General features: G+C 47.4%; 1 protein-coding gene across 50 annotated transcripts in view; it reads left to right on the top strand.

The window, feature by feature from the left end:
- LOC144133352 (MAP/microtubule affinity-regulating kinase 3) overlaps window positions 1-24,199 on the top strand; it is a 134,581-nt gene extending 110,382 nt beyond the window's left edge. For 17 of the 50 annotated variants that reach the window (XM_077666375.1, XM_077666379.1, XM_077666400.1 and 14 more), the window contains 3 exons: window positions 11,543-11,803; window positions 18,824-18,877; window positions 21,162-24,199. In XM_077666375.1, the coding sequence (XP_077522501.1) occupies window positions 11,543-11,803; window positions 18,824-18,877; window positions 21,162-21,486 (640 nt within the window). In that variant the 3' untranslated portion in view covers window positions 21,487-24,199. Of the gene's footprint in view, window positions 1-552; window positions 637-11,542; window positions 11,804-18,823; window positions 18,878-21,122 lie in introns of all 50 variants that reach the window. The other 33 variants (XM_077666370.1, XM_077666390.1, XM_077666374.1 and 30 more) reach the window with 5 other exon arrangements.
- Window positions 24,200-24,695: the final 496 nt, after the last annotated feature.

The raw sequence follows: 24,695 nt of genomic DNA, 5'->3' as shown, positions 1-24,695 counted from the left end.
GTGTGGAAAACTCGTGCCGAGTGCATGTAGCTGAGCTGGTTAATGCTTTTTTTTTATGTTTAGATCAAGGAAAGCGCACATTCAGGTTTGAGACTGTTTCACATCACTATGCGTATTACACAGAGCCTCGTTGCGATTATGTCCATCCCGTCTGGCTGTGTTGGTGAGAATTGCTGATGCGAAAAGAATGTGGGGAGTGAATTGTGAAGTGTTTTGTTCCTTTCGAGTGGCATTTTTGGTTAATCTGCGCTGTAAATATTCAACCAGTCTGTTGAAATGGAGCAGTGGTGCATAAACTGTGCCGTATTATGGATGGTGCTGCTTGAGCATCGTGCCGCGCCAATCTTCGCTCCGGCCCTGGTGGCAGCAGTGGTGGTGGTGGTGGTGCTTAATTCTGGCAGTGTGGGAGGCCATTTTCTTTATATTTTTTTCCCTTCTTTTTTTGCTCTGTGCTCTCTCATATTGGCATTGTGCTGTGCCTGTGTTCAATCTGCTGGTTTCCTTTCTTTTTTCTTCTTTCTCTTTACTTTTTATTGTTTTTTTTTGTTTTAGAGAGACAAAGGAGGTTAGACAAAAAACCAGGTCCGGTTCGTTGTTGTCCCATTGGAAGATTCGCTTGCCAGTCAATAAGCCCAGGTAACAGGCCCCTCTCTCTGTCTGTGCCGCTGCTGTGTGATGACTGCCCCCGTCCGTTGTGTTTGAGAAAGAGAGAAGGACGCTCACGTGCACAGCTGCGTGGATGGCACACCACAACCGCCTGCAGCACCGCACTGGCCGCGGCGTAACTCGTGCACAGGCTTTGCAGCTGGTGAGCACGTTAACGCACATTTGTCCAGACTCTGCTGGTCCCTCGGTTCTCGCAGATGTGCATATTTTCCTGCAGTGTTTAAGCCGCTGAAGGTTTGCACAGTATTTGACAGAGGTGAGGATCGTGACCATGTCATATCTGCGCGGTGAATTTGACCGTATAGTAATCGCGCTTTAGCTGAAAATTGCTGGTTCTTTGGGCCGTCTTTCACTGACAACCGAAAGAACGTGGTGGTTAGGTGCCGGGAACATGTTCTTCATAATTTTGAAGTACAGTAAACACTCATTAATTCAAACCCCAAGGAACCGGAAAAAAATGTTTGAAGTTTGAACTTTATTTGATAAAACACCGAGCAATGGTTGCTTGATTTTTGAGATGAGACCGGCTTTATTGCATGCTCGCTGTTGGCAGCATTGAAGCAGAACTGCTCCAAAATCATAAGAGCCTCTCACATCCTTCACGGTGCAACTCTGTGGAGCTCCGCCGCTACCAAATTAGCCGGGGTCAAATCGGCTAGCTTTTGCTGTGCCGCTGAAGTCGGGATCCCACACTTGATGGAAGGATCAAGTGTGTCTTGACAGTCGGCACATGTTATTGCGTGCCTGCAGGTGTGAATGACAAATGGACCAAGGTATTGGTAGCGGGACCAATCTGGAGCCTGGGCAAATGTGCTGCTTAGCTCCTCCCTTTCGGCTTGAACTAACCACTCTTTGCTGCTTAATAATAGTGCTGCACTTGTTATGTGGAAGTGGAAGTGCATCTGTCTGTGCGTCCCTCGTGTGGTGCCTACATAGCCTGGCAAGGGCGAGACGCGTGGATGTGCAGCAGGCGCCTGCGCCCTTAACTATGCTAGCGCGTGCTGGATCGCTGTCAGACCGTGGCTGTACCTTGCATGCCGGCAATGTGGGCTAGTCTCTTCAAGTGAGAAGGTGTTTCACCAAACAAAACTCGGTGCATTTTTGTTGTTGCAGCAGTGTATAGCCTGCAGTTGTTCTGGTTGAAGGTGTAAGCTGGTACTATTTGGCCCGGCCCCTTCCTTCACAGTTTGCATTGTCGGATACTCTTCTCACACAGCCAGACGCTGCCTGTAATAATGGCAGTCTAGATGCTCGATTTGTACCTAATGAATTTCACATTGTGTAGTGAGCATGCAGTCCAGCAGGTGTGGCTCCAAGGGTAGCAACATTGATTGAAAGCACAAAATGTGCCTGATATTGAAGTGCTATCTTTAATTGAAAGTGTGTTTGGAAGAAGCTTTTCAGATACGTCACAGTTTAGCAGGATTCATAGGCAGCGATGGTGGCGCGATGAAGGGCACTTCGTTTCAGAAGCATTCATTTTTTACAGCGAAGCTGCCACAGATCAGTTACTATCTTTGTCGCATTTTGTTTCCACACTTGTGGGGCATCTTTTTGCCTCAGTTGTCGCAAAGTGCGCTAAGAGACAAAAACCAGCAAAATTCAGCCGCAAAAGCAGCGTCGGTTAGCTGACATCTGACCTCTGGACGGTCTGCGGAGCTGTCACTTTTACCATCAGATAAGAATTAGTTAATGAACTGATTAGTGCAGTTCAAAATTTTGCAGTTAGAAAAGTACCTTATTTGTTTTGAGTTCATATATATTGTTCAAGGTTTAGTGCATGTGAGGCTGCCCTCATGGGCCCTTGAGATTCCATTGGCCATTTGCAAATCTTCATTTTGTCGGCCTCCATCAATTTCAGTGGTCACTGATAGCCATCATGTGGCACCAGCCAATCCTCATAGAGCTCAATGTCTATCGACTCTGTGGGCAATCAACTGTCGTGAAACAGGGATGTTGGGCTAGCTTCTCAAGATGCCCCACAGACTGCTGTTTCTGCTGTCAACACTTTTTTTTCTTTGAATCCTTTTCTGACAATAGTTTGTATTCTGAATATTCATTACAACATCCATTTTTGTGTATCTGTTGCCAGCTGTGTTCAAGTATTGGCTGGAAACAACATTTCAAGCATCATCTAGCAGCTGCATGCAAAAGTGTTACTGTAGAAACCGGACTATAAGTCGACCCCCTCCAACTAACCAATTCTAAAAGTGAAAAAAATCTTTTTCAATGGAAAAAGTACCGAAAGACGCCCTTACCTTGAAACAAATGCGACCTGGCCAATTTTTCAACAGTACCGCGCACCCATCGACCTGTGCATTTGTTTCTGGCACACAAGTACGGCGCCATAGAGCAAAGCCCTTCGCCGCCCCCAGTATGGCCAGCCCTTGAATTGCGCCCTCGCGAGTCTAGAGGCACGCGCAATCTCTACGGCTTTCACACGGATTCATTCGGCAGTCACAGGCAGTGATCTTGCACGGAGTGCAACCTTCCCTTCCAATTCTGGATACGCTGCGGTCCGCCCACAAAATGATGTTTTCTTCTGGTTGCTGCAAGTTGTAATAGGCAGCTTCTGCCTCCGCCAGTGCTGAATGCTCTTTTTGGATACTCCAAATTTGTGCTGTGCCGCCAGGTTGCCGTGAGCTTCCGCATACTCAGTCGCGTTTTCCTTGAAGGCTACGGTGAATTGCCATTGGCTTCCGCTCATTTTGAAACAAAATGTGAAAAAGCAGCCTTTAACCAAAATAGCTTTGCAACAATGGAAACGCAAAATACAGTGGAACCTCGTTAATTCGAAGTCCGACGAAAAATCATCGAATTAACCGGGTTTTCGAATTATCAAAAATGGACGAAAAACGAGAAATAAACGTACGAAACATGGCTGTATCAGCACTGCACCTTTGTTTCGCCTGAAAAACGGTCACTTGAAGTAGTCATCGATGCGCGACTGCTTGGCGCGGTAGTTAGCCGCACCGTAGGCTGCGTCCTCCAGTCTGCTCACAGTGCGCAGCAATTCGCTGTCACCGCCGCTACACTCCACAAAACTGCGCACAACGTTCAGCGACTCGACGACTGCAGCTAAAGCTGGTGCTCGGGCGGGCTCAACATCGCCTTCACCTTCGCTGGAAGGCCCGTTTTTACATATTTCTCCTTCCAAGTCAGCATAAGACGTTTGGGCATCGAGTTCGGCGCTCAAATAGTCCGCAAAGGTCAATCCGTTGCTCCCGCCGCCGTTTTCTTCGTTGAAGTCGGTCATGCGCGCACACAATAACTCTCCTTCATCATCCAGTGTGCAGCTGGCATCAGATGCATCCTCGGGACTGTCATCTTGTTGCTTGGAAAAACCGGCGTGCATAAAGCAACGCCTGAACATATCTCCCTCCACCTGCTTCCAGGCGTACACGATTAGGCAAATGGCGCCCAGTAGGTCCACGGAATATTGCTTGCCGTTGTCATAGCACAACAAGATCCTTTTAAGCAAATGGCAGCGATAAATCTTCCTCTCTTGCAGAATAATGCCTTGGTCCATAGGCTGCGACACAGTTGTAACATTCGGCGGCAGGAAGACAAGCCTAACTGCTGTCAAGTTCTGGATGTCGGCGTGGGCTGGGCAGTTGTCAACAACAAAAACAACTTTTCGTCCCGCGGCAGCAAACTTATGGTCAAGGTGCCTCACGTACTCCTCGAACAGCGCTGCCGTCATCCAAGCCTTTTTGTTGCTTCTTTACAGCACGTCATCTTAAGGAGGAAGTCGTGCGTTCTTGAAGCACCGAGGCTGCTCCACTTTTCCGATGATCAGCAGCGGCAGTTTGTGACTGGCAGACATATTCGCACCAAACAGAATGGTTATTCTGTCCTTGGGTTGTTTTTTTCCCGTGACTACCGCATTCTTTGGGGCAAACCTCTTCGTAGGCAGCATTTTGTAAAACAATGCGGCCTCGTCCATGTTTTCCATGTACATCGTCCTCCGCGTACTGCTGAAGCAGGGGAGCCAATGTATGCTTTTTCCAATTCTCGACAACATTTGGGTCGACGCTCCCGCTTTCGCCGCACACTGTCACGAATTTGAGGTTATTGCGATCTTTAAATCTGGACAACCAGCCGTTGCTGCACTTAAATGCTTCATGGCCCAGCCGCAGTGCAAGCTCATCGGCCTTTTCGCGCAGCAGCGTGCCTGCGTTCACAGGCAGGTGTGCTGCATTTGCATGCTGAAGCCACTTTATCAAGGCGTCTTCAACGTCCGGATATGTAGGAAAACGAATCCTTGTCCGCTTCGTCGAGTGCGTCTTCCCGTAGGCCTCGAGGATCTTCGTCTTATTTTTCAATATAGTCGAAAGGGTCGATAAAGGCACCTTGTGCTTTTCCGCCAACTGCGTTTTGGAGCTCGTCCATTTTCCAGCCTCCTCAATTAGGCACACTTTCTGGCTGGGAGTCAGAGTTCTGTACTTCGGCATTTTCTTAACACCAACACCGCGCACGTGGTCAAGAACTAGCAGAGCACAGTACTTGCCTGGTCGCGGCACCGAACAATAAAGAACAACGAGCAGTGCCTGCCACAAGCGAGACAAACAACAAAAACGGAAACGGAACCAGAAAAATTTTGACCTAGTGGCACCTGCTTGTTGCTTTGTCAACTAAAGCTAGCCTCCAAAACCGGTGCAGATCACTGAGGCAAAACAAAGCACCGGAGACAGAAAGTTGATTTAAAGTGCCGCCTGGCTTCCACTCCGGCAACTGTACTGGCCTCAGAGACTGGCACTATGGAAAAATCACGGAGGCCATGGCTTAAATTGACGTATTATCCGGATAAGGGCGCGCTGGCTGTTCAAATTATCCGGCAAAATTTGCATGCAAACTGTTGGGACTGCCGAAAAACCTTCAAATTACGCGGGATATCGAATAAACAGAGTTCGAATTAACGAGGTTTTACTGTAGCGGTGCGACAACTGCTGCTGATGGTGATAGAGGCTGTTGACTTCAGCCGCACATTGTTGCAAGACTTCCGTAGTTTTTCCGCCAATGACCGGTATATAAGACGGAGGTCGGCTTTTCACCATGGTTTCTTAAAAAAAAAAATTCGACTTACATTTCGGTTTGTACGGTATTTAGATTCAGAGATTTATGATGAGGCATTCTCATTTGACTTGTCATCTTTGTTTTGTTTTTTTTTTCTTTCTTTTTCCGACTGTGGTTTTAGTAGAACTAGCAATGCTAACGTGCCGTTCTGGCCAATAGATTTTGATTAAAATAGATTCCGATTAGAACCTTGGGACTGAGCTGATCGTCGCATGTCTACCAGGTTTGTAGGCATCGAATTCTCCGTGTAAGTGAGCGTTTAAGTGAACTGCCTGTGAGGAAATGAGTAGCAATAACCAAGAGCAGCTGTAAAACCTCTATGCACTATCAAGGAGCTTTCATTAATTAGCAAAACATGTAGTTGCTACATGAGGACTTACACACAGAGCCTGTGAGATTTGAGTGCCTATGACGTTCTTATGTGCTGCAAAGCTTCAGTTTGTTGTTGTTTGGAATACAGATTGCTTGTTCAGGAAAATAAAGATTTATCAATGTCTTTATTGCCATCATATTCATACGAACAGTACAAAGGGCAGTTTTCAGCTCGCATCCATGGCAGGAGGTGCTTGTTCATGCATATGCAGTTCTTCTGGGAATTTTGTGAATTTTTTTTTCTACTATATTGTTGTTATTCTGGGCTTTTTGGTACCACTCAGTACCCAAGGCTGTGCGAGGCCCTCTGCTGCACTGCTTCCCGTCACTGGCTTCGTTTCTCGGCAGCATGGTGTTGGTTTGTGTAGTTCCATTTGTGCGTCCCCCCCCTGTGTGTATCTGTCATGCTTGTGGTCTACCCTAAAACCTGCTCTGTGTCGCCGTCTTCTCTGTTGTGGCAAAGCACATTGGGGTTGCAATTTTGTTTTGGACGCGCGCCAGTGTTGTGTGTGTTTCCAAACATGGTGTTGCATTACTTGTGTTGTTGCCCTAAGTTTGCCCTGCCTTTAATAGAGGCCATGGCTTCGTTGTCCATCCACTGCAGCATCATGTTTGGAAGCTGTGGCTAGCCGTGTTGTGTGTGCTTTCACTGGTGCTTTTACTGCACAGTTTGTTTGGCGCTCTTGAAAAGTGTTGGCAGGCTCTGTGAAGCTGTTTAGCCAAGATGTGGAGGCTGCAGTAAATTGCTTTAACTTCACACTAAGAAACGAGAAATGGACCTTGCTTTTTTGTTTAGTTTGGTGTGTAAATTTAGTAGCGGATTAAGCGTGAAGTTGTGTTATGTAAAATACTGGAAACAAGTCTGTATTAGTCGTGTATGTGGAACTTCTGTTCAACGAAACGCGCGTATTCTATCCAGTGTCAAGTCCTATGCACTTTCTTTGTGTGCATGATTGGTTAAGTTGCCTAAATGCTTGCATGCAGGGCTGCATTGTGTAGATGTTGGCTGCATGCTTTTGAACTTTGTTCAGTGCTTCGAACTCTGTTGTAGTGCATAAAAATGAGTTCATTGACCTCTTGTAAGAACTTTAGAAGTGACATTTTTCACAAAGCATTTGATCCAGGAACAGAAATGTAATCATGAATGATAGTAGTTGCACCATTGTGTTAGGCAGCCTGTCGACTGAGCTCTATTGACTAGTAAATACACTGAGAGAAAAAGAAAGGGGCTGCAGATAAGCGAGCATTAAGGTGGGGGAAGTCAAGGGAGCAGCTGTGGGGTGGAGCATTCTAATCCTTTGTTATTTTTGTTTCTTTTTACTGACATTTACATAGATTTTTTTCTTTACATTGTGTGTTGGAGCTTCACATAGTTTTGTAGCAAAAAGATGTTACATGTTATTTCATATCGTCAGGTGTTTATTGCATGCTTCTCTATTTTTTCGGCTCATAATGTACTTGATTCATGGTACAGTTCATGGTAGGAAGGCTCCCCTGTCCTGGTGTCGTGTGTTTAGAAATGCCTGCACATAACTGAGACATCATTCAAAGATTTAGAGGACTGCCAAAAAGAGAATGTTTGTAGTTCCAAGTTTGTTTGTTTTTCTGAGAGAGAGAGAGAGAGAAAGTTGTGATTATCTATGACATACGTGTAAAGTGCGGGATAAAAGTGTAGTCTGTAAAGTGCAAAGGGGAATGCTTTATCAGTCATAATTCATTACACTATTTTGAAAGCAATACTGTCTGCCACTCTTTCATCAAAATGGTGGACAGCTTGCCCTCCTGGCCTTCCTCCATCACCCCAGCTGGCATTGAAATGAGTGGGCAGCTCGATACTATAACACAGTGTGCATCATTAAGCTGAGCTTTGTCTTGACACGCTTAAGTGTTACAGTTGAACCTCTATGTAACGAATTCCTGGATTTTACGAAATTTTTCAATTCCCCAGCACATCCCCCATTGAAGCCCATGTATAGGCGACCTCCATGTAACGAACTCGTTGCGGCAGTTGACCTTGATGTAACGAATCCGTGGCTCTGATCATCGAGCTGTATCTTGTAATGTTTTGCCCGAAATTTGACCGGGCAGTGCGCAACTTTAATGAATATTGTTTAAGTAAGTTTTTATATTAAAAGGTAAAGTAGACCGCGAGCAGAACGCTTGCAATCGCAGCAAACAAGCAGACCTCAGTGATGATGATGATGTTGAGCGCCGCTCCGTGGCAAGCGTAGCAACTTTTAAGCTTTCATTTTGTAGCTTGACACTAGGTGGCACTACTATGACAAATTTTTCGTGGTGTTGCGGCGCAGTTATGGTAAGCCTTCTTCGTCAGCGTGTTGACGTGTGTGTGTTGGTGTGTGTTTACGGTGTCGGTTCGTTACGATGAGTTCTGCTGTGAGAAAACGCAAAGTTTTGTTGCTTGAAGATAAGCTCTCGATTTTGAATGCGGTTACCGCCGGCGAAAAAAAGAAGGATGTCGCTGCCCGCTTCAATATACCAGCCAGCTCCCTGTCAACCATTCTTGCTGCAGAACAAAGCATCCGCAGTGCGATGGAGTCGGGCACAAGCGCCCAGAAGAAAAGACTGAAGACGTCGACGTATGCTGATGTGGACAACGCCGTGTTTGCATGGTTTTTGGACAGACTAGCACAAAACGTGCCCATAAGTGGCGCGATTTTGCAGCAGAAAGCCATAGGTTTTGCTTGTATCCTGGGCCACGACGACTTCAAAGCGAGTAACAGCTGGCTACAAGGATTTAAAAGCCGGCACGGTGTCGTCGGAAAAGTGGTATCTGGCGAGTCTGCCTCCGCAGACAGCGATGCTGCTGCCTCGTGGGTGGCCAAGAAGCTTCCCGGCATTTTCAGCCACTATGAAGCTGCCGACATTTATAATGCTGATGAGACGGCCCTGTTTTTTTTAAATGTTACCGAGCCGCACGTTCTCACTGAAAGGAGAAGACTGCCGCGGTGGAAAGCAAATTAAACTCCGCGTGACGGTTTTGCTTTGCGCCAACACTGATGCCAGCGACAAGCGAATCCTGTTTGTTATTTTCCGCAATGCCCGATCCGGATGTTTTAAAGGAACAGGGCGGATGCCAGTAAAATATGTGGCAAACTCCAAAGCTTGGATGTCGCGGGCAATTTTTTACGACTGGCTGAAGGAGCTCAACCAAGATGTCAAGCGACAAGTTCGCAGCATTTGTTTGCTGCTTGACAACTGCTCCGCGCACCATGTGGAAGGCCTACAGCTTTCTAAGGTCGAGCTGCAGCATTTGCCACCTAACTGCACTTCTCTGGTACAGCCCTTAGACAAATGGGTTATTAACAGCTTTAAATGCTGTTACCGGCGTCGATTGATACAGAAGATGCTCCTGGACATCCGCCTTGAATGGCCAACAAAAGTGGATATCTACCAAGCAATCGAAATGCTTGCTGCGTCGTGGCAAGAGGTCGGATCACAAGTGATCACCAATTGCTTCGCCAAGGCTCAGGTAAATAAGGCCATTCAAGCTACAGTCACTGAAGACGAACCTTCAAGCCCACCCGAGGTCGCAGAAGCGTGGGATGAACTACGCATGAACGGTGGGGTGCCCGACGGTGTCGAGCTGTGCAACTTTTTGTTCGTGGACAACGGCGCCGTGGCTACGGAAGAGATTACTGATGCGGCACTTGTCGAAACCGTTAAAGATAGCCTTGAAGGTGACGGTTCGTCAGAGCCTGATACGTTTTGTGCTGTTCCCACCGCGAGGGAACTGATGGACGCGGTGGACGTTCTGCGCCATTTCGTCGGCTCGCAGGACGATGAAGCAGCCATGGATGCCTTAGTTTCCTTGGAGCGCCGAGTAGTGGCTTCGATCGGGCAAAAACAGCAAGCGAAAATTACGCAGTTTTTCTCTATTAAATAAATTCTTTGAATGGCGAGTTCACTTGAATTGATATCTGTCGAATTTTTATTTCGTTTTGGCATAATCCTTACCAGTCTTAACCCAAAACTGCATGTAACGAAAACCTGGATATAACGAAAAATTGCGAACTTTTTTCAATTTCGTTATATCCAGGTTTGACTGTATTATTATTGCTGCAATAGTAGTGCAAGGGACGTTTGTTTTCGAGGATTGTGATGGAGATCACTTAGCAGTCCAGGTGTCTCAGTGCTCTTCAACCCCTTTACAACAGACATTTTATCTCTTGCATGAAAGGTCTCTTACATGCAAGGTTCCATGCTTTCAGTATTTATAGATGTACTCCTATTTTTGACGTTGCAGCCCAGTGGCAGACAAGAGGAGGGAGGTCTACAGGCATATTGCGCTAGTTTATGAGCTGCAAAAGTAGCTGCCTAATTTTGTGTGTTTGAGACACGGCGTACCTGAGAATAATCCGTGACTTCCAGTGCACACATGCTGCCAAGGTTTCTTGTGCCAGTGTTCTGCTTGAAAATAGTTAGCCCTCGGTAACTACAAGCCGCAAAACCAGAGAAATATTTTAACGTGAAGTACTAAAAATTCCAGCGTACTGGTCATTGATTGTAAAAATTAAAGTCTCCTCTGTAGCATTACTTCGCAGTGCAGACTTGCAAACCAAGCACTTAATCTTGGTGGACGCCACGGTGGTTTAGTGGTTGTGGTCCTCGGCTGCTGACCCGAGGGACACTGGTTCAGTCTCGGCCGCGGTGGTCACATCACGTACTGGGAGGCATCATGTGCAGCTGCCTGACTTGCTGAAGAACTCCAATACTCCATTTTATGCTTAGTGCGCAACATTATGGAAGCTACACATTTAGTGCGCCTGCAGAAACATATCACTCACACTTCTCGAAGCCTTTGACAAAAGCCACATATCACTGTTCTCGAGGTCTTGGTGAGTGGCAGGGTGAAATTGTGGTCAGAGGTAAAACAAAGTGCAGGACGTTGCCGGTCGTGGTACTTGGGCTTTGCCGCAACGAAAGATGGTTGTCCGTACTTTAGGAGTATGGCAGACTACTTTTTGGGCATGAGCGTAGCCGGTGCAAAAAGGCACGTAGAAGGCTGTGAGGTTTTTCAAGCAGTGCTCAAAGCCTGTCGGTGCCTGTTTCTTTGGCATCTTGTACTGCAACGCCCTTGGAGACTAGTAAATTCTGTAAAGGCACGTTTATTGGCTGCAGGGAGATGCACACTACACGCTGTCAGGTTTCTGGACAGATGTTTGTTTGTTTTTTTCTTTAAAGCATGGCTGATAGAGGAGGTGGGTTGAGGGGCTTAAAAAACTGGCAGGCACACACGGTCATATATCTGATCCACATCCGTGTGACCCTGTTAAGCTCGGACTCTAAGAGGTCACGTTTCTCTCTCTCTCTCTGTTGTGAAATGCGGACTAGGAATTGTGTGATGGTGTCTAACTGGAAGTGCACTTCCCTGCCCTCTTTCTTTCCCCATCTCCTCTCGACTGAGCAGTGCGGGTGGAGGCGGTGGAGGGGCGAAGAGCGGGGCTGGGGCGCAGGGCAGCCTGGCGGCGTCCCCACTGCCGTCGCACACGAACCGGCCCTTCCCTAGGGGGACTGTGAACCGCAGCACCTTTCACAGCGGCCAGACGCGCCGCACCTACAACGGGCCCGGCTCTGGGGGACCGGGCCTGCCCCAGCAGTCGCAGGACACGTCCAGCGTGTCAGGGCGCCAGTCCTTCTTCAGCAAGCTCTCCTCCAAATTTAGCAAGAGGTACGTGTACATACTTTCTCCCCCCACCCCCCTCTCTCTCTATCTCTTACCCCGGATTTTGAGTCTAATTGGCCACTCTGCGCCTGTCTTTTGTGTCGGCTTTGTTTGTGTTAAGGACCACTGAGAGGTGTTTGGCTCAAATAATGGCTGGTTATGCATTGGTAGAAGGATTGATGTGTGCAAGAATGGTGACAACGTGACTGTTGCTAAGCACGGCATAACAAATGGTGAAAGGGGTGTACCGCTGCCGTGTGAGTAGAGGGAATGCGGTAGATGCCACCAGCTTGAATGGTGAAATGTCTTCTTTCCCCCTGGCTATCACCATTTCACTGCCAGCGTTGCCCTGTTGTCGCAAAAGTTTGGCACTTGTGTAGCATTTAGTGGCCCAAGTGCTAAACAGGGCTGCAGCGCTCGCAAGTGGGGCAGGCAGCAACAGTACCGTATTTACTTGAATGTAACACGAGGGGTGACTTTACATGCTGCCCAGTGGGAAAAAGTAAAACCACGAATGTAACGCGAAGCTTAGAGACGCAAAACAAAGTACCTTTAATAGACATCGTGGCCAACATGTTTATTCATCTTCCTCACTTTCGGAGGCCGGGTTCTCAGAAACGGAGTCCTCCTTTTCTCCCGGTACCTTCTGCCGCATCGATGTTGTTTGCCGCAGAGAGAATCCATTCCTCTTCATGAACGTTTGGGCCCACCCACGAGATGCTCTGAACTTCCCATCTCCCGAGCAACGTCTCTAACTTTCCAACGGATCAGCTCGACACTGACCCCCATGAGACGGTTGCGCTGCTCGATAATAAACTCCACCACTTTTTTCTCCAGCTGGACGTGGTGGCTGTTACAAGGCTTACGAAATCCTTTGTGGTCGGGCTCACATTTAAAAAGCCCCTCCTGCTGCAGCCGCCATCCACGGATGGTTGACTGGTTGAGGTGAAGTCCTCGAGCTGCCACAGCATTCCCGACCTCTTCAGCTAAAAGGATCAGTTTTCTCTTAAAACGAGCGTTGTAATAGCACAATGCGTTTCTATCGTGTGCACTGAATCAATACACCGCGAGCGACGCCACAAGAACATGACGTGTTGAGCGCGAGGTCGCAACAAACAAAAAATTAAGAGAGAACAACGCTTTGACTTTGGGTGGATGGGGATTTAGCTTCCGTGGTGCCCATGTTGCCAGCATAAGATAGCAAAACTACGGGAACTGAAACCAAACCGATTGCTTTGAAATGGCGGCACTGCTTTAGGCCAATTGAAGTGCGGTATTCGATTATAACACTAGGGTAGACGTTAAGGAGAAAAAATCCGGGAAAAAAAACTCCCGTTACTTTCGAGTATATACGGTAATCATGTACAAGCGCAAAAAAAACTAGGACAAAGGAGGACTGGACAACACACCCAATCGGTGCACCAACTCGCTCAAAGGTCCGTGCTCTTGAGCAACAGTAACTTTGATAAAGACATGACATGCATGCCATGGCTAGTGAGACTCGCACCGTACCCTTCTGTTGTAGTGGGCACTCCCATTTTCTGGTGCCATCGTGTTTGTAAAGGTGGTTGTGGAGGACTTCACCGCATCCGTTCCAAGTAGGGTTGCGGAAGGCATGCTGTGTGTGCAGAAAAGTCTAGACACTTATTCTGCAGCTCCAATTTTATTGGAAAACATAGTTGTTGGGCCAGTGAGCAGTGTAGAGGTCTTTAAATGCTGTGTAGCGCGTCTTGTATTTGCGTGAACAGCATTCAATAGTTTGGCATGCAGCGAAGGGTCATGGACCAGTCAGTGGTCCCTACACCTGCCCCTCAGTTTTCTGGAGTGCTAGGCTGCTCATGCTTCTGTTTTAAGCTGCAGTGTTGAGCATGTTGTTACTAGTGAGTTTTGCTATCCCAGCACATGGTTGTTTTTTTTTATTCCGTGTTAAATGTGTTTACATATATATAAAACAGTCAAAAGGGTGGATCTTGATTTGATACCGATTTTGAGTTGACTCTTGCACACTAATTTTTTTGTTTTCAATGTTGAATGTACAGGCGCGGCCAAAATATTACGCAGCATGCTTTATCGTCTGAAATTTTCTGACGCGTTCTGTAGAGAAGATACGATGGATTCTTGGGTTTATGCGCGACTGCACCAGCGGGGTGTGCTAACATGAGTATAAATTAAATTATTCCTAACTTTCACTACGTAAGGCATGGCAGTGGTTTGATCGCCGAGGCGTGCTCCGTAATATTATGTCCGGGACTGTACCTCCGGGGTTTCCACTTCCATGCACTATTTTGTTACCTGCAAAAGCCTTGGGGTCGGATTGCACAGCTATGCTAAACTCCTATTCTGCAGTCCGATCAGATAATAAGCGTTCTTGGTATCCAAGTCTGTGTTATTGCATGGTTTAAAATGGTGAGGCTTCCAGTAATCATCACTAAAGATGGGCTACTGATACTTTAGCTCACAGCACACGTGAAAAAAAATGTAGCAACGGCGAGGTTTCTACTGTGCTGTCACTTTTGCACAACGGTTGGCCACCGCCATTGAGAAGCAGTGCTTCCAACTGATGCACTTTTGCAAACCCTTCAGCTTATGCATTGCTTTCACTCACTTCTGCCACTTATTCCTGTTTATTTGTTTTTATTTTTCTCACAATTTATTGTTTGTGTAATGTTCAGTTCAGAGTGACATGACAAACAAGAAGTGTCTTATTTGCATCAAGTGCCCTTACTAAGCTGATCGTCCTCCCCAGTGTCAGTGCAGGGCTTTACTCAATTTTGTGTAATTGGTATACGTAGTTTGATGGCACAGCTGATGTCTTCACGGAAAAATTCTTTTATATCACCTCGTGTAAGCTTTTGAAAGTGCACTGTTATATTAGACACCGAATTTTTTGTTGCATTCTTTTTTTTTTCTTTGGAATAGTGCACAAGGCAGTAGTGTACATGAGTCATGTGGAATTTGCCTGCACCATCTGAATAATTTATAATTGAATCTTTTTCTCATGTTTTGGTTTCAACAGCCAATTGGTGGCAGTGACATAAAAGATGAGTTTGGGTCACATACAGGAATACAAAAACTGTGATGTGCAATCACTGCTTGTTTATTTTTTTGCCATTCCAGCTCCTGGGCAGGCTTGGGAAAGAATGGAGGTGAATTAAAGCTAAGGAAGCAGTGACCATAGTGCAGTTTTTTTTTTTTTTTCTATGCCTCATGTGACTTCAACTCGTCTTCTAAGTCGCGGCTACCATTCGGATGTTGAAACCGAAACCTGAACAACATGAGGAAAAAAAATCGATAAAAATTACAGTTTGTCGGGGCAGTCTTACGTGGCTGTCCATGTTTGCTAATGTCCTGCGCATCAATTCAAAGAAAGAACACTCGCCTGAAATTTGGTGCTCCTACTCCTGAAATATGGTGCACAATCTGCAGAAAATTCAGCAGGTGCAGTACAGTCGAACCTCGTTATAACGAAGTAGCATCGGGACCGTAAATCAGTTCGTTATATCCGATATTCGTTGTAACAGTAGACATAAATATCGGCTGTGACAAATTCGTAATTTGGCTCGCGCAAATATTCTAGACACTAAAATGCATTATATACTTGGCTTTGAACCCACTACAAACGTGGTAATCCTTACCTGTCTCCTTGTGGCATTCAATCAAAATAGGCCGGAATATGGGAAGGTTGACACGACTGTTCTTACGTCGCCGCGCACGTGAAAGTGCGTGGCGCGAAACGACTGCACCATGTGTCTGCGCATAGGCGACTTGGTGTAGAGAGAGGAACTCGAGTGAGACACAGCGGGAACCATCGCGCCTGCGTGCTCTGCCGAAGCGCGATTGGTGGCCCCGAGAGGGACCGTTGAAAAAAAAAAGCTGCCAAAGCAGCTTTGAGAGAAGAGGAGGAGGAGGAGAGGGGGCGTTGGGTGAGAAGAGAAGGAGGAGAGGCGGCGTTGGGCGAGGAGACATATGCAAAGCCAGCCCGGGATCAGCCAAACAGGTTTGCATTCGTTCATTTGAAGAAAGATGTTATCTTCGTCTGGTGGCTTTTCACAGCGCTGCGCAGAATGAAGTTTTCTACATTGTCCATGCTCAAGAGGGCCTTTTCTACGTCAGCAGTTTTCGTCGTCGGGAGTTTTTCCAAATATCCTTTCAGCCTCCTGGCCATGTCCGCGGCATCCGCACTGCTCATCGTTGGTTCATCCCGTTCACTCTCACCGCTGTCGCTGCTGCTGTCATCCTCGGGCAACAAAACGCGATCCACAATTTCTTGATCCGTCAGCTCGGGCGCCACGGCCAAGTTCTCATCGGCCGAAACGAAATCGTCGAATTCGACGCCTGGGACTGCCAGCCGATCCCAAGTTCTGTCCAGCTCTGCCTGGTCTTCGGGCTGCACTTCTTCTTCGTCGGCAGGCAGAACAAAACCGGCATCCGCGAAACAGTTCCTTATTGTCGACTGCCTCACCTCATTCCACGACCCGTACAACATTTCGAGTGTCGTCTTGATGTTTATTGTTGTCGATCTATGTCGATCGATGTCAAACACCAGTTGCGTCACCAAACGCTTCCTGTAATTGCACTTAAGCGAACGAATAATGCCTTTGTCTAAAGGCTGCAAAGCAGAAGTTGCGTTCGGTGGCAAAAACTGCATGCGAACTGCCTTCAGCACGATCGAAACTTTATGCGCCGAACAGTTGTCCAAAAGCAACAGGACCTTCCTGTGCTGCCTCTCCATGTCCTGGTCGAACGCTCTCAGCCAGTCCTCGAAAAGCTTGGTCGTCATCCACGCTTTTTTGTTCGACGTGTATTGAACCTGCAAATTCCGGACGCCTTTCAGGCACCTCGGATGTGCCGACTTGCCGATGACGGTGAGCCGTCTTTTGTCGGAGCCGTCCATGTTCACGGCAACGACGACAGTCACCCGGTCTTTGTTTTTCTTGCCCCCATGGCAGGTCTCGTTCTTCATCGCCAGTGACCGCTCTGGCAACAACTTGAAAAACACGCCGGTTTCGTCGACGTTGTATACGTCGCACTCGTCGTACTCCTGGAGCAGAGGACGAAAATTCTCCAGCCACGTTTGACATGTCTCCATGTCGACAGCGGACCCTTCGCCAGACAAAGTGTGGCACGCGATCTCGTGCCCATCTTTGAAACGTTGCAGCCAACCGCTGCTTGCACAGAAATCGTCATGCCCCAGTACGCAGGCCAGGCTGTGGGCCTTCCGTTGAAGAAGTGCTCCCGACACCGGCAAATTTCGCGCCCTCACATCTTTAAACCAAGAAAGCAAAGCCGCTTCCACGTCCGGGTGATGGCAAGGCCTAACTCGTTTACGGTCGGCTTTTATGGCGTCCTCGGTGTTGCCCTCAATCTTCTTTCTAGTGGCCAAAATGGTGGATAACGTACTTGGAGGAACGCCGAATTCCGAAGCAATATCCTTTTTCTTGCGGCCACTGTCCACAGCTCTCAGTATCTGCAGCTTTGTCTGGAGCGAGATCGCTTTCCTCTTCGATGCCATTTCGAGCGCTGCAACAACAAGACTGGCCGCTGTGCTGATGTCAGAACGCCGGCCTCAAAGTTGCCAATGTTGCTGCGCTTGCCTTTCTTTACCGCTGGACAAGTGGCGCCGCCTTTCGGCCCTCTGTCATGTCATGAGCTTTCAGAGTTTTCGCGCTCTGTTCACAGGTGGCGCGACCATCCAAACGCGATTTTTGTGCCAGACGGCAAAACTTTTTCAAACGATAAAAAAAAAAATTCAGCTGTGTATCGGCCTTCGATTTTCATTTTGGTTTTTGTTTTTTTTTATGCTACTTTCAAGTTCTGAGCCTCGTGTAAACCAAATATTTCTTCGTTACAGCCGATATCGCGGCAGATCTCGCGTTTTCGGTTTCGTTATAAAAGAATAAATGTCACTGAAATGAAGCATGACCAACCAAAATTCGTAATTAGTTCGCTATAACCGATAATTCGCTATATCAGTGTTCGTTATAACGAGGTTCGACTGTAATTGTCTTACAAATGTGTGTCTGTGCACGTGGTAGTAAACCAGGCCTTGCTTCAAAACATTTCCTGGATTTGGCAAACTGCTGTTCAGTCACTGTGTAATGGGAACAGTGTTGCATGTTCCAGAGGTTTAGCCACAGACAAGTTGGTGTACTGTCTACGGGACATCACTTTGTCCAGCCCAGTTACAAGTCTTATTTTTACAATGTGGCTGTGCAATTTGTGCAGCAAAGTAGCAGGTATGGATGCAGTGCGTGTGTGTGGCTGATTTGTGAGAGATATGTGGAGGTTCATTTACAGGCAGGGAGAATAGAAGAGTAAACGCGTTTGTGCAGTTTAATCTCATTCGAGAGTCCATTTTAATGTTTCAATGTTTGACAACACTTTTGTCGTATTTATTACAAAGCACATTTGCTGTACATTAGTGTCCTGTACATAACAAAAAAAAAAGTGCACAGTTTAACCCTGCTTGCCGAGGCTTTGCCTTACCTCCAATCTTCTGGAAGAACCTCACGATGCCTGTCATGAGGATTCACTAATGCGACTGGTCCTTAAGGTGTGTGCGTGTCTGTAATTAATGTTTCAGAATGTTGAGAGCACAGTACTGCTTCAGTTACTGTTTATTGCCCGTGTGCTGTTCTCGCCCCCTTTTGCATCTCCCAGCCTGAACCGTGATTACCATATTTCGTACTTTGTCTCCGTTCCTGTACATTGGCTGCAGGTTTTCAATTAATCAGTCTGTTAGATCCTTTATTGTTTTGGTTTACTTCCTTCTTTTTTTGGCTGCAGAATGCACATTTTTTCACAGCCAGTGTGTATTTTTCTGGACTCACTCCCTGGCTCACAAGCTGTTGTGCTCTCTCACACTCACTGCTGTATTTTCCTCCTGGCCGATTTCAGGTTGCCCTCGTCCCTCCCCCTCACTCACCCCTGCCACTTGTGTGAACATTTTTTTGTTGTTTCTTTTCTTTTTTCACATCCTGTACTGAATTTTTGATGCCTTCACTCTTTTGGTCCCGTCCCCTTCAGTGCTGCCAGCTACAATGCTACTCCACCACCTTTGCCACGAGAGCTTAGGACAAGGTATATACACCTCACGCCCATCATACCTTTTCTTTTCTTTTTTTAACCTCCTGTGTTTTTGTTGCATTTCTAGTCATGCGCTGCCTCGGGAAGTCCTTCTTTTCTTCGTCCTGTTTGTTAACTGCATTTAACAAAGCATCCCCTTTTTGTTTGTTCTGTCTTTTGTTTTGTTGTTTCTAAGGGGCTGTCTTTTCCCCCCTTTTGTTTTATGTGGGTTGAGGCTTTTTTTTTTGCGCTGGTGGCAGATTGCATCTCTGGCGGCAGCAATGGAATTCAGCAGCAGCATTAATGGCTTGAAATGTGTTGAATGTGTGCACAGCTGGATGTTGGGACGATGCAGCTACGCCCCTACCCCACACCCCCATCGTTCCATCCGTCGTCTAATGTTGCCAGACTACCTTGCCTAACTAGCCGTACTTCCTCCTGCTTGCATCTGTCTGCCGAGTTTCTCTTGGCTTGTGCGAAGTGCCGTTCTCAAGTGGGCGAAGCTTGCTGTGAGTGCATGCTTGAGGGGCTTGAGCATGGGGAGCAGCATGGCGTGGAAGGTGTTTTTCGTTCACTTCAGCATGTGCTTGCCTTTTTGCACTCCACAGCATATGCTCCGGGAACATGACTCCATCAGAGTTTGGTGGTAATTTGTTAACCTACATTTTGGTGCACTTCTGTGAGCACCTGTGTCTGCGTCATCGACAGTAAGAATTGAACTAGCAACTTCTCTTCTGAGTGCTGTGCGCACCCGACAAAAGTTGCCCGTCTTGCAGGGTGCTTGTGGTCGGTGGCTTTGCTCGCGAGTCAGGAGCAAAAGCCTGAACATTAGAAAGCTGTGAAAAAGTGCCATAAAAAATTTCTTCTTGCTCTCAAAGAAGGCTATCGAAGGTAGGCTACAGGCCAAGAATGCTGAGACAAATGCTCCTCCAAGGAGGCCCTCAAGCCAGTGGCACCAACTGATTGTCACGGCGTCCTGGTTACCTGGGGTTGGATTCTAGGGGATTAACTGTGACCTCATGAGAACTGGTCGACGCCATTGGCTAGAGGGCTTCTTCTGAGGGACATAAGCCTCTACGTTCTTGTTAAGGCTATAACAGCGCACCTACACAAGGACGAAGGAAGATGAGACAGATAAAACGTCCTTGTGCAGATTGCGTTGTTTTAGCCTTATTATGATCGTTCCAACTCGCCCATCAGTCTTAGTTATTGCATTCTTTAGTTGTATCCGACTATAGTGGTGCGCACCTCGCACCAGTGTGAACAGCACCAGTGCAGTTGCAGGCTATAGCAGAAGTTTTATTGTTTGTTTTGGCACTTCTCATTATGTGCACACTTGAGCTCCCGGCTGATTGCACATAACGTGAAAATATATTAACCATTACTAGTACTCCGACCAAGAGTTATCCTAGCAAAGCTCAGAACAAAAGTACAGCATAGCTAGTGTGGCGAGCATTTGGTTAGTCTTATTCACGCCTGGCAATATTAATGCATCTTTACCATTGCATTCTTTATTTGCTTTAGTCCTAGTGGCTGAAAACACAGCAAAAAAAGGAATTCAAGAATGCATCTTTCCAAACATGCAGGATTTGCGTTCGCATGCAAGGTGCGCTTAACATTGTGCATTTAGTGTGAACCTCACTAGGGACATATCACTCTGCATTGCACATATTTTTACACTGAGTGTAGTTTCCCACATTGTGTTATGGTATTTCTCTAGTGCAGCCTTAATTGCTTGGGAACCCACAGCTATTTAAGAAGCAAGTTTTTTTTTATTCATGCATTGATGTGACCTTCTAGCATCTTGAGCCTGCAGAATACCTTGCAACTGTCATTGGTTAATCTCACTGACGTAATTAAATTTGGACTTAACGCCTTACTTGGGACACTTTGGGAAAGCAATGCCTTAAAGTTGTTTGCCTGGGTACCTTGGGTTGGTAGTATTGTCTGCAAAAGCATAGCATTAGTGCATTCTTAGTCGCAAGCAGCATAGGAGCATGCATTTCTTGAGAGCAGTGTAGATATTTGCTAGACATGTTGATTGTTGAAGGGCTACCTAGCTTTAAATTAGATTTACCGGTTACCCCACGGAATGCACTTCTTTGAGGTGTGGGTGTGTGATGGCGGCGTTTGACTGCCATTGCAATGAGACTGGGCAAGCAGAGCTCGAGATTTATTTCTCTGTCTCTCTGTCATGTTAATCTGTGCTTGTGCTTGTCATGTGGAAGCCTTCAAGGCGCAGTGAGGTCCGGCTTCTCAGCATTGCTGAGCGCCGGCCCGTTGTCCCTCCTTTGTGCAGGACAATGAACGAGGAGCAAGTGAAGCCCCGGTCGCTGCGTTTCACATGGAGCATGAAGACGACGTCGTCGCGGGACCCCGCCGAGATAATGCAGGAGATCCGCAAAGTCCTCGACAAGAACAACTGTGACTACGAGCAGCGTGAGAAGTTCCTGCTGCTGTGCGTGCATGGAGACCCCAACACGGACTCGCTAGTCCAGTGGGAGATTGAGGTGTGCAAGCTGCCACGGCTGTCGCTCAATGGGGTGCGATTCAAGCGTATCTCGGGCACCTCCATCGGCTTCAAGAACATCGCCTCCAAGGTTGCCAACGAGCTCAAACTTTGACTCTGTCCCTCCCCGTGGTAGTAGAAGTGTACTGCTGCTGATGATTTGGCTTCTTGGGCAAGGCTCTGTTCGCTTGCCGCGGCGGCACTCGGACTGCCCGCACCCCCACCTCAGCTGCTCGGCAAAACTGCGGCAAGACATCCGCTGCGACGATGACGTCAACGTCTTCTAGGTGTACTTTGAGCAGGGCTTGGCCTGGCTCTGTTCCTGCTTGACTTTTCTTTTCTATTTTTGTTTTGCACCTGCAAGGAATGGAATATGCATATAGCTTCTATTTTCTCTCCCTGATGTTCGGGTGGGGAGGCGAGACCGGGTTAGTGTGTGCCACAATTGTCAAGTGTTATGGCACATGTGCCGTGGCTTGTGGCAACTCCAATGTCCCCTTCTCCTGAGCTTTGCCACAAGCTCTTGTGCTGCCTTGGCCAGGCATGAATCGAAGCGGTGCAGTGTTCGTCCCTTTGCCGGGGTGCCGTGGGGAAGACGCATCCCCTTTCCATGTCTCCCCCAAACGTGAAGAAGGCGGAGGCGAGCAAAGGCTCACCTGCACTCGTACCCTCCCCCCTTGTCAAGTGTCGCGGTGGCGAAAAGTACTGAACTGTATCCTACTCCCCACCCCCTCCATCTCCCTTCATTAACAGACTCGAGGCTGGATGTGTGTATAAGTGTGTGCATGTCATATGACTGATGTGTGTGCGTGGATGGGAGATTTTTTTCTTCTTGCATAGGCTCTTTTATTTTTTTTTAATTCCTCTGGGACGTATGTGTACATAAGAAAGCAGCAATTGATGTGTGCATGACTGGGTGTTGTTTGTGATTGCCTAGCAGCAGTTTCTGGCTGTCCTCTCTGCGCTGAAGTCCTGCCGCTGGAAGCCTCACCGTTCATTCACTGCGCGCGCACTTGGGACACTGGCTGTACAGAGACCACCGGGCCACACGGTCACAGGAGCTCAGCAGTGGTCTGCCTAGGTTCTCTGCACACACACACATACACAACACACACATATGCACCACTTTGTTGTGGGCTGGACACTCTGACGGTGCTGTGGGCAGCCCATTATGTGGCCATTTCACATCGTTTTGGCTTTTCTTCAGGCATTTTTGTTTCACTCGGCCGTGATACCACCGAACTGGACAGCAATTTTCAACTGCGCTTGGGTCATCAAAGACGAGGTCTCTGTTATGGGAGCATGATTCCACAAAGGACACGCCACTTGCTTTTAACCCCCAGTGTCTGGCAGTCGGAGCAGCCTCAGAGGAAGCCTGAAAATTGCAACGTTTTGAAAGCGCGGGTGAGAGCGGTTCCTCGGTCTGCTTCTGTTGTCGATGGTAGGGAGGGAGGGTGCATACACAGGGGTGGGAAGAGTAGGGGGATGGGTAACAGTAAACCATGGCTAGGCGCGTGTCGCGCCTGGTGCACGTTACTTATGTCACTAAACGCGTCGCGACCGAGAGCATTCGGGCGCGCTTCATTGCCTCACTTTTTTTGTTTCAAGTCGACACCAAGGAGGAACCGTGCATGCCACAAACTGTTTGCTTTGTTGTTGCTTTTGGCTCCTGGCAAAGCACGCACTTGGCTCCACGTTTTTTTTTTCTTTGTTTTCGTTGCCCATCTCTAACGGTGCGCGAGCACTGTAGCTTTTTCATGTAGCCTTCCTTCTCTTCATCAGGGCCTGTGTGCTGCCAGGATCAACGTTGAGCGTAGCACTTCTCTTGAGAAGGGCAAGACGGTGGGAACAAGTCATCACCACAAATATTTTATTAGGAAAGAGACTTGGCGGCCGCAAAGCAGTGCTGCGTGGCTAGCAGTATTGAGCTGTTCAGTTCTCTACCAGCCATATGGTGCAGGAAACTTTTGTCGAGGAGGTGTGGAGCAGAGGGTTATGTTGCTCGGAGGAGCTTGTACTTTATTACCGTTGGCACCAAGGGAAGCCGCCCAAAGCTTCCATCTCGGTTGGCTGACGCCCCCTTTTTTTTTTCCGGCCAGAGGGAGCTGTCACTGTGTTAGGTGGTTACTTAGCTCAAGGAGTCCCGTTCAGTTCATTTACGTTCCTGCTTCGTTCAGTCTTCCCCCAACCAGTGTTTTTTCTTCTTTTGGTCGTAATGTAAGGTTGAACTGCGCCACTTAAATGTGTTGGTTGCTGTTAGCTGCCTTGTACATATAAGCTGCATTCTTTCCTGGACAACTCCTCCTTGTGTAAATAGCGGGCAAGCAGATTTTCTTTTTTCTTTTTTTTTTTGAAGGGAGGGGGAAAACTGCATTTTAAGTAAATGTGCAGTACCAGTGTTGGCAGTGAGAAGAGTTGACATATTTCACTTTTTTTTGCCCCCCCCCCCCCCCCCCCCCCCCCTCCTTTGTTTTAACAAGAGACGGCGCACCTTATTTTCCTCTTAGGCTGCTGCACGGACTGGACTTGTTGTTTGTTTGCCCGGTTTCTTGCGAGAAACGGTTATGAGGCTCAGGCGGCAGAGAGAAAAAAAAAAGTGACGTTGGGGTGTAAATAGATGTGTTGCCGCCCTGTCTGTGTTTGTTTGGTGCGGCTGCTGTGGCAGAGTGACCAGTGCAAGCAGCTTTTTTTTTTTTATGTTCAAGGAAATTGGTTAACTAGTTCAGTGTAAATATCTGGAGCTTTCATAATTACACGAGTAAGTGCTAGGGAAGTTTCTAGTGTATAATTTATCTAAAAACAAATAAAGGGTCCTTCCAGTACCTGTCTTTTGTGTTAAATTTTCAGTTATTTCACATGATCTGGATCACTAAGTGTGAGCTTTCGCATATAATGCTGTGAAGAGTGAAGTTCTAGTCACGGAATAAGTGACGGTAGGCTTATCCTTGCTCGGCAAGCTTGAAACCTACGGCTGGAAGATTTGTAAGTATTGGGGTGTCTTCCTCTTGATTTGCCAGAGGTTGTGATCTCTAGGATTTCTGTGCTATTCGTTTTGATTTAGTGAAAATATTGTGCAACTCTTACTCCGGAGAAGGTGCTGTGCCACAGCTGTAAGCAGAGTCTGTTTTGTGCTGTTCAGCCCATGAAGGCTGTTGACCCTGTAAACTCTTACACCTCATCGCCCGTAGAACTCTGTGGTACATAATTCCAGTTGCAAAACGTTATTGCAGTTGTCGTGCAATGTGTTCTTAGGCGTTTCCCAAAACAAACATGGTCGAAACACGAGCCAATGGAACGTTGCCCTTCAGTGCAAGTTCTCTTTTG

Source organism: Amblyomma americanum, chromosome 5, assembly GCF_052857255.1.
Source record: "Amblyomma americanum isolate KBUSLIRL-KWMA chromosome 5, ASM5285725v1, whole genome shotgun sequence".
Lineage (NCBI taxonomy): Eukaryota > Metazoa > Arthropoda > Arachnida > Ixodida > Ixodidae > Amblyomma > Amblyomma americanum.
The sequence above is the reverse complement of the archived record's forward strand: the minus strand, read 5'-3'. Positions and strand labels throughout refer to the sequence as shown.